The sequence below is a fragment of the Citrus clementina genome, unplaced genomic scaffold, assembly GCF_000493195.1.
Source record: "Citrus clementina cultivar Clemenules unplaced genomic scaffold, Citrus_clementina_v1.0 scaffold_5, whole genome shotgun sequence".
In the NCBI taxonomy this organism is placed as follows: Eukaryota; Viridiplantae; Streptophyta; class Magnoliopsida; order Sapindales; family Rutaceae; genus Citrus; species Citrus x clementina.
This window is the reverse complement of record NW_006262201.1, coordinates 32,436,955-32,447,565: the sequence shown is the minus strand read 5'-3', so window position 1 is coordinate 32,447,565 and position 10,611 is coordinate 32,436,955. Positions and strand designations below refer to the sequence as shown.

The 10,611-nt window shown below is 35.7% G+C and overlaps 1 protein-coding gene across 1 annotated transcript in view; it reads right to left on the bottom strand.

Moving 5' to 3' along the window:
- The window catches only part of LOC18040278, a 20,266-nt gene extending 18,623 nt beyond the window's left edge, over positions 1 to 1,643 (bottom strand). The window contains exons 1-2 of the mRNA XM_024183807.1: positions 1,061 to 1,643; positions 51 to 953 (exon numbers count right to left, since the gene is read on the bottom strand). Of these exons, the coding sequence (XP_024039575.1) occupies positions 51 to 953; positions 1,061 to 1,643 (1,486 nt within the window). The remainder of the gene's footprint in view (positions 1 to 50; positions 954 to 1,060) is intronic.
- Between the last annotated feature and the right edge of the window lie 8,968 nt (positions 1,644 to 10,611).

Genomic DNA, 10,611 nt, shown 5'->3' with positions numbered 1-10,611 from the left:
CGATTCTATCTCCTCCATTGCATTATTGTTGTCGACATCAGCTTCTCCACCAATTGCAAAAATCTCTTCCACATTGCTGCAATCAATAACTGCAATCCTCTCAGCTCTTGGAAGGCAGTTTGTAGCAGAGAGCAAGAAGATATTACTCAACTCAACACAATATTCCACTTTTATGGTTTCTAGTTCATTGAAAGACTCTACTTTCAGTGGATCAATACATATCCTCTCCAAGTTAGTCAATTGTAAAGAGTAAGTGACTCCATCTGTGTCCAATTCAAAAAGAACATTCTTGACACCTTGCAACTTGTCCAAACATAAATATTCAACGTTCCTGATGCCCTGCAATTTGTTCGAGCAAATGGTCGTAGAATTAAGCTTGAGCTTCAACCTTCTTAAAGTCTCATGAATGGCGATTGAAAAAGATGGCCGACTGAATCTAAGCCAATCTTCTATGGAAACCTCCGAAGGTATACCCGACACATCTCCTACGGAAATTTTGAACTTTTCAAACTTTCTACTGAAAAAGCCTTTGGGCAATGTATTATCATTTCTAACATCTATTTCAAGCATGGCCAGCCGAGTCAAATGCATCAACTCATCTAGGCCAGCACAACCTTGAACATCCCATTCAACAAAGCAATGTCTTATATTCAATTCTTTTGAACAAGATAAGCATGATATGACATTGGGTGCAATAACTCTTAGTTGGAAACAATTTGTCAAATCTAACAGCCTTAGCTTAGTCAGTTGACCTAGTGCTTCGGGCAACTGTACAATGTCAGAATTGTTAATGCTAAGGATTTCTAGATTCTTCAACTTTCCCATAATAGCTATGTCTCCCAACATGCATTGATCTAAACATAGTGTTTGAAGAATTTTTAAGAGATCAATTGAAGATGGCAAGCAAAATAATTGCATCCCAGTAAAATCTACAACTTTAAGCTTTCTCATCCCTGCAAAAATGTTCTCTGGAATATTGATTTGAAGGTAAGAAACTTTGGGAGATATGTATAAAATCCAAGTTGCGGGCATTCCAATCCTTCAAGATGCTTGTGAATACGACAATCTCTTATAGAGATCGCATAGCAATTTTCTAGTGCTTCCTTGTCTGCCAGCTCCCACACTTCCTCATTCTTCACCAAAAATATATGCTGGCCTCGCCATGCAATTGATATGCCAACATCGCGAACGACGTCGTGCATTGAAAATTGTTCAGTGCTACCACTCTCAAGCAACAAACAACAGTCTTTAAGTTCATAGGCCAATGCATATAATTGGTTTCCTGCATCTTCCATCTTCTTGACTCCTTGAAATATACCCAAACCTGTGGAGTATTTAAACAGGTCTGATGTGAAAATAGGATTACCCATTAGACTACAGAGCAGAAAATTTTTCTTGAGTTGCTCATCTTTTAAGTACTCGAAGCTCTGCTCAATTCTTGAATAAGCGTCCGCTGGCAGTCCGTTGAAGTTCACCACCGAAGGCGTTTGAAGTTCTCGCAAGGCATGCTTCCATTCATGCACAGTCTTGTCTCTCGTTGCCCTTGCTATTGTAGTTAAGGCGATGGGCATACCTCCACATCCCTTGGCTACAACTGTTGATGTAGATTTGAACTTACGATTTTCAACATAATCACCCGCCATTTTCTTGAACAATCTCCAAGCTTCTTCTTGATCTAAATTGTCAATAAAGAAGTTATGTTTAGAATCCATATCCAACAAAGCATTACGATCTCTTTCTCAGTCAACCAAAATGACAAAACCTTGAGATCCCCTTGGCAGTTGAAAGAAGTGCTAATGCAATAAGCTGAAGACAATCAAATGTTTAAATGTGAATCACATTTTTCAATTTCAATTTATAACTCTAATTTAAAAGAAAATAGCTAATGTCCTTCTTTTGATTGAACGCAAATTATTTTATTAAATGCCGTATCAATAGCTTGCATGCCACGAATGGAAGAAAAAAAATTCTAATCATCAAAAGCTTTAAGCTCCGTTTGCTAGTGTGCAGTTATTGTTTGAAATGAAAGGCCAACCTGTAAAATAAGAATTAATAATATTTGATAAATACGATTTTTAATAATAATTTTAATATAATTAATAAAAGAATATGAATGATAATTCAAAAATCCAATATAATTTATAGAGAATTACAGAATTGTGGTACGTGATAATTTGCTGATGTAATGAGGGGCCGAAATTCTTATACATGTGATTAAGTTATATATGTATAATTAAGTAATTAATAAGCACTAGTTGGGGGTATTTGTGTCCATGGAAATTTACAGCTGGTTGTTGACATTATACTGCAGGTGTGTAAGTGTAATCATGGATCTGACCATTCAAATTAAAAAATGGGGGTCCCGCTAACTTACAGAGCTAGTAATTATTACGTTTGCAGATATGTTCCCATACGAGAATCTTATCATAAATTGAAAGAATACGAGAACTTGATTGGGCAGGTCATTACATAATTAGAAGGGTACAGCTGGTTGGCAAGAACACATGTCCAACCAATCACAAGATGACAGATCAAATGGGGGTGGAGGGGCAGTGTGTTTTGATAATTAATACCTTTGGTGATGAGTAAATGCTTCTACTGTAAAAAAACTCCGATGCAACTCGCGCTATTATTTATTATTATATATTTATTGTTTCCAGTTTTGGAGCTGAATTTGGTCCGTCAAAATTTACCAGAAATATGTTTTTCTAAAATTTGCAAAATAGTGATTGGGTTAAAACTTGGCGTGAATACAAACTTTGCTATCCCTGCTGTTTGCTAAAATTATTGACGATATGGACAATAATGCAACCTCATTAATAAATTCTAAAATGCATGAAAATTTGACACGCGTCAACAATATTTTTTTGTTAAATAAAATCTATTTAATCTATGGAAAATAATTTGAAGATGCAATAAATAAGATATTAATTTAAATTTACTAATAATATTGACATATGACTAAATAATAAAATGTTCATTTTAATTTTTTTTTTAATAGACACACACCATAGTTTTATTTCAAAAAGAATAATTATTCCACCTTCGCCGATAGTTTTAGAGAAACAATAATGATTAGTAGCACTTATATGTCTAAATTTTGAAACCTATATTATTTATCAATTTTCAACAAGAAATATAGATTACAATATAATTCAATTAGAAATAGATAAAATGGGAGTGAGTTACACCGAGCAACAAAGTTTTGTCTTTGATTAAGATTATTTGATGATAAGAATAAATTGATTATGATAACTTTTAAAATTTAATATTTCATCAAATATAAAACTACCTTAATTTTCAAACTGTAATTTTTAAATATTTATCGAATACTTTGTGATTACACGGAAACAATAGAATTAAATTAACAATAGAATTTAATTTTGTTTTCTTTTGCACTGGTGATTGCTGATGGCTTTTTGGAATCAATTCTCATTGATACAATTGAAAAGCAATGTGTACTGAACAGATGGCAATGATACATATTTTTCTTATGTCTAATCCAGACAAAGTTGTTATTCTGCATTTTTTTTACTCACTTCATAATCACATTGGTGCGTGATACTATTTTATTTCTTTATGTGGTTAGACCTTGCTGAAGTTATTACTGTGGCAGCTGCCGCATATATATTGCAATTCTCCATTTGCATTCACATATATGTTATGTAGTCGCATATAACTTTTGGTGCAAACACTGCAAGGTTAATGGGTGGTTTTCTTCCTAATATGCATACATTGACTTTGAGCCTGTTTTATTATGCCATTTCATGTATCACTAACTTGATATAATATTTGTTGGTTTTATACATATTTTTTGAGTCCACTGCATTGGTGAAATGGTCAATTTCTGGTGCCCAGGTAGTGTGTGAAAACTAATCCTTATGGTTCTTGTAAGCCCTGTTAATGCCTGTGACTTAAAATTATCTAGTGCCTTCTCTGTAGCTTTTTAGCCCTTGGCTATGAAAGAAAGGTTTTATGGCTCCCTCATTTAGTCTTGCTTTGTTCTCTACATAGTTCCTAAAGGTGTAACGAATGGGTGATCTTTTAATTCCAAACAATAATGATGGGGATAATATTGTTTTAGCTTCATTTTGGTAGATATTAGTTTTCTTAATAACGCCAATGAGGGTTATTTTGGTTGGTATTAATTTGCTTAACCAAAGTCAAAGGAGGTTTCATACCACGTTCATGATTGCTAGTATGACATGTTCATCTTACTGATAGTTTTACTCTCCCTGACTAGATGAAAATCAATCCTTCCACAAATTATATCCTCGTAAATTTAGTGGCCATTGCTATTTTTTAGAGTACCTTGAGAATTTCTAAAGATTCTTGTTGGCTTTAGAATGATTTCAAGTAAATTGAAACAGCATTTACAAAAACAGTGTAGATACCCTTGGAATTGCTTTTTTCTTCCTTGATGAATCTTCTATTAATGCCTTTAAAAACATGGAGAAGGACAAAATAATATAATGCACATTCTGCAATGACATATTTCACATTATTTTAAATGCTTTGTGTCACTTATCACAATTTCATTTGGCATGTTATTAGTTGTTGACAGTTGCAATATGTCACCTAATTCTCACAATAAGTTAGTCCATGTTGGACTCTTATCGAAAATATGGTGGCAGAGTACGTGATCAGCATTTCTTAGAACAATTTGCATCCCTCTTGAACTTTACTTCTTGGTTTTGCTACAACATTATGTTTATCGTGTTCTTTAGGAGGTGTTCTATATTTTGTTTCTCACACTAGTTGAATATGATTCCTCTGAATTTCTAGAGATATTATTACAACAACAGGACCAGACAATCTACTTGGGATAATCCTTTGGAATTAATGACACCAATACTTAATATTCTGTTTCCTAAACCTTTCTTCTTAATGCCTTGTTATCACGGAAATGCACAGCTCATTAACAACTGTTGCTAAAAGAAGGTAACTAGTACACCTTAACCAGGAAGATTTTATGTTTGCCCTTTCAGTTTTGTCATATGTAATTTGATTAAGGTTTTGTGTTGTATCGATTGGTATCTGTTATGTGTAAACTTGCTGCAGAAACCCATTTTTAGGAGTAGTACTTATCTCTCAAGTAGGCTGTCATCCGTTTTTATTTCTTATGTCTACTTTGAGGTTTCTTACCTATATCAAGTCTGTGGGTTCGATATTCTGTCTCTTGAAAGGGGTGATCCAGCCAGTGTGCTCCCTTTCTGTTTTCATTGGCATAAATGTTTGGAATATGATATATATTTTTTTTTCCTTATAGTTCCTAACAAGATCTTTGTCCTGGGGGAGAAGACATGAGTTGTTGACGGATCTTTCACCTCTGTTACCTGAGAGTTTTGTTCAGTTTTATGAGCCTCCAACTACTTAAAAGGAGGTCTTTTTCTAGTCATGGTCATAAATATTTAGAAACATATTGGTCTCCTTTTTGCTCCTGTTCAGTTGCTTTCTTCCTTTTGTTCTCATGCATGTAAATAATCCTTCCTCCACAATTATTTGTACAGATGGAAACTGCTTAGTGGTTAGTTCATCAATAGCATATTGTTCCAGAGTGAAATTTGTTCGTGTCTGTATATACCCGATTTGTAGAAGACTTATTACAAATAGACTGCTGAATAATTTCAATTTTGACATGTTTTTAATTGAACTTGATGGTTATGCCATTCATATACACTCTGGGTATTCCATACGGGCAAGTATTCGCCAAGTTATTTCTAAAATTTGTCTTCTACTGGTATCTATTTGCACTAAGGTGGGCATTAATGTCAAATGATTTATTGACTCCATTTGAAGTTTTATCTTTTTTATATTTTGGTTATTTCCATATATGCTTGCATGACTTCCATAGCTTTATAGGTGCAGGCGAGTACCTGCTGTGCCACTCTGTTGAGACGTAGCATATGCCATGGGTCTTTTCTGCTTGCTCTACCTTCTTTATGGCGTGAATGATGGTTGATTCTTCCATTTGTATTATTTGTTTGATTTATATGATTGTCTGCTCGAATATCTCATGTTACATAAGAAAGGGACTTCCTTATATCAATTGTTTGGCAATTATATTTTTCTCACAAGTTTGATTGTAGAATGTTTACTTGTGTCTAAGACTTGGCATAACGTATGTGAGAGGTCATGGGTTATTTTTTATGTTGTATTTTGCATTTTCTATTCATTTTCTTGCTTTGACTAGGAGGCATGAATCTTTGTCAAGCGAATCTTAGAACTTTAAGCTCTTATTTTCAATGTAACTGTGACACAGGGCAGGTGAAGCGTCTGACTGGATACTTACTTTCTTCCATCAGATGCTCTTACTGTCTTACACCAATGACTGCTGTATCACCAAAGTGAAACGAGATGCTGTAACTGTCAATAAAGTTTTGGAAACAAAGTACTCCTCTTTAGCTGGTTTGTAGTTGTTATGCTTATATTTTTGCAATTGGTGTGTTGAGTTTCAAGGAAAGGGTCACAAAAAGTTCCCAGAGAAATGACTTTATTATTCCAGATGCTGTATGGATGAGAATCCAGCATCTTTCTCAGAGCCTGGACATTCTGTTATCCTAAAGCATAATATTTGAGCAAAAACTAAAGAGAAAAACTATCTTGCGTAGGCTTTTCAGATAACTTGCCCAAAAACTAGCTTCCTTCTATTTTTCTTGGTTTTTTTAATGTTAATTTGGTCTTTGTTTATGTATTTTCACTTCCACTGTGGATTCAATCTAACCAAAAAGAAGGCTTGTTTTGCTAAATGTACTAGTTTCAGAATACACCAGTGAATAGCGACGCATTCTAAACATTAATTGTGCCTATTCAAACTGAGCTTTCAAAGTGATTGCTGACCAAACACTAGTACGTCAGAGCATTGAATATATCTCAATATAACCAATTTCACGACTAAAACACTTGATATTCCAGATTGTAGTAGCAATAATAATAACAGTGACATCAACAAACAACAATAATGGTAAATTACTAGACTGCTGTTGAAATTTCATTTGCACGAGTGTCGGATAAAACTTCTATGATCTAATATGTGTTTATGCATGCAAGGCCTGACGTGTTTGTGATCACAAAATAAAACTGAAGATAGATCAGCGCAATTACCAAACTCCGTTGAAAATTCAAACTTACTTATATTTAAAATGTCGACACACACAGAAGTTTGGTGGGAAATTTACACTAATAACCATTAAAGTTTTGGTTTTTTCCATCTTAACCCCCCAAACAAATTTCTATCAACATTAGTCATAAAACAACCTTTGAGACCAAAATACCCCTCTCCCTCATCTCTCCTCCAACACTCCCTTTCACTCATCTCTCCCAAACCGAACCAACTCCCATCATCGGCGGCAACATCATCCCTCGTCGGCGGTGGCTCCATCTCTCATCGGCGTCCGATCTACGATCTACAACCTTCAACAAAACCTAGGTTAGCCATTTTACTTATTTTCATTAATTTAAAATGAAATTTTAGAATAATAATGGTTGTAGTTTGAGAATAATGGTGGTGGTGGTGTTTGTGGTGGTTGGTGGTGTTTTGGGAGTATGTTGATTTGGGAGTATGAGGTTAGCCATTTTGGGGATTAATTTTGGGGGTGGGGAGGGGGGGGGGGGGGGGGCGCGCGCATGCGCGCCCCGCTGTCGCACCAAATCGGTGAGACAGCAAGCCTCTCGCACCAATCTGTGCGACAGCAGCAGTGCTGTCGCACCAAATTGGTGCGACGGCAGGGCTCTGTCGCACCAGTTTTGCCTATCGCACCCATTTTTTTTTTTTTTGACAAGTCAATTTTTTTTTTCTGTAAATGCAATGTAATAATTTTATAAATATTACAGATACATGGCGAAATCAGAATCACCGGGTATCGAAGTAGGCAAGATGTATTTTGGTTATGCCGATCACTTTCCTGGTCGAATTTCGAGCATGTGTAAGTTATCTTCGGTAGTAAAAGTCATCGAGGAAAAATTAACAAAGCGGCAGTTGAATATGTTCAAGAAGAATATATTTGGGCATTTCTTGGAGTGTCAAAGTTTTTCATTTAGTGGGGTAATTTTGCACAATTTTTTACTGAGGCAAGTGGCCCATGAAGAAAGTCGTGAGGATCAGTTATGGTTTCAAATTGGTGAGCATTTGATTCGCTTGTCAATTGTAGAATGGTGCCTGGTTACTGGACTTTCATATGGTGTTGATATCGAACTAAGTGATGACAAAAAAGTGGATAGGCTACGTAAAACGTATTTTGGTGGTGTGCATCGCAAGATCAATGTTAAGGAATTCGATGCATTATTTAAGGAGTTGAAATTTGAGGAAATAGACGATATGAACGCATTAAAGATTGCGCTATTTTATTTTGCGGACAGAGTACTAAATGCAAGAAAAATCACTGTCAAATCAATTTCGATTGGCTTAACGAAGTTGATGATATACAGTACTTCCGAAACCGTCCATGGGTCTTGTGTCGTGGGAAATGGTATACGATAGTCTTGATGATGCACTATTCGAGAAAAACGAGAAATTTAAGACGACTCGGTTGAAAAACCTAGACCATAACATTGAAAAGTACAATCTTTACGGCTTTACGTCCGGGGTTCAGGTGCATTGTTTTTTTGTTTATTAATAGGTTTTATAGTATTAAATATTTGATAGATGTGTTAATAGGTTTTTCACTTTGGTTGTTGCAGGCTTGGATTTACGAAGCGATCGGAGGTTTGCCGTCAACATGTGTCGTGAAAACGAAGAACAAGATTCCCCGCATCGTGCAATGGAAGCCCATGGCGTCTTCGAGAATCAACTTTGCTGAGGTTTATTCGTTCTTCAACGACGAATCTCGTATTGTAAGTAATATGTATTAGTTATTTTTTTAACTTTACTAAATGTAAGTTATGTATACTTAAAATTTTCAATTGAATTTATGGCAGGGGGACGTTTTACAAACCCTTGAGCCAAATTCAAAGGAGAGTAGCAAAAAATATTGGCTCACTGTGAAGGATTACATGCCAAGCATTCCAGATTGGGTTCATAAGGTCGGTTATAAATCTAAGTACTATAAATTATATTTAATCGAAATTTTTGACTTTTCATTTATTAATTTTAAATGATACTTGATACAGCACCAACCCTCAATCAATGCGATGCCGTCGGTTTCAAGGCAATCAGACGAGCATGACGAGCATGATGACATACCAAACCCAACACCAGAGCAGCGTCATAACACTTCTGAGGATGAGGTGGTTGTTGATGACCACCAGGAGCAGACACCTGCCGACTCTGATGACGCACATGATTCTGAGGTTATAAATAATATACGATATTCTTCTTTTATTAATCATTATTGTTTTACTATTATTCTAAAGATTTACTTATTTTCTTTTGTAATAGTCGAGGACAAAGCAGTTTAATGATTACGTGCGACGACGGCTGGATAAGATTGATCGTAACGTGTATGAATTAAAGTCGGAATTAAAAGATTTTAAAGAAACCGTGGTTGGCTTTATCGACACCTTTTCTACACGTCCAAATAAGGATTCTCCCACCGGACGCTCGTATGAGGTGAGCATAATTAAATTTAATAATTATGTTCGTTTAACTTTTAATTTAATAGTTGTTTAATATGTTCATCTTGGCGAATGGACAGGCCCTGGATGACTATGGAGTGTATACTGACGTGGGCAATCAAAATTTATCTACGCCCACGTCATTGTATAGTTTCTACGGGGATGTTAGTGGGGAGAGTGTGTAGGTGTTCTCTGAGGTGCCTCCAGTTCGGCCGCGCGTACATACCGTTGTATGTTTGTAACAGTCCTTACATGATTCCTCCACTCAGGCGAGGAAAGAACGCCCGGCCTATACCTCGACCCCAAATCATGGACCATACCTAAGACATGAATACGAGTGTAGATATAAATCCACTGAGAGGATTGGAGGATTGTAGTCTGTTTGTTGAGTTTGATCGATGGTTCGCTAGTGATATGACAATGGTTCGGAGAGTCCAGCACCCGCGGTCATTCTTTCAAATACTTTTGGGTTTAACTTCAATGGGATGGCTAGGCGATGAGGTAATTATATTTTCGAAGTTCTTTGAGTGTTGTGGATTTGTGTATAAATTTTATCTTTTAAATCGTAATGTTTCTGTTTCTCAACATCATATTCACGAGTATCTCCGCTTGATTAGCGAGAAACAACGGCAGTATCCGAATGCCTTAGTTCAACATGTCACACATACTGACACATTTTTTTGGGTAACGTGCCGACAAAACTTATAAATACTATTTATGTTTTTTTAATTATTGCCTTTAAGTTTTGTTAATTTATGCATTTCTTGGTTATCTATGTACTAGGTGTTCTTGAATCAGTTATGGAACAACGGAGATTGTGCAGTCGATTCATTAGTATTCGAGGACCACTTGAATAATTATCTTTGTGGGCGACAGCACACAATGTCCAAATCAATGACGGATGTCGATATGGTATGTATTTTATTGCATTTCACATACTCCATAATGAAAATATCCAAGTTGTCGTTTTTTCTTGGTTGTATTTCAATTTCATATATAACGAACATGTTTTTCAATTTTTATATACAGTTACTCATCCCTGTTAACTTGGACGGCGCG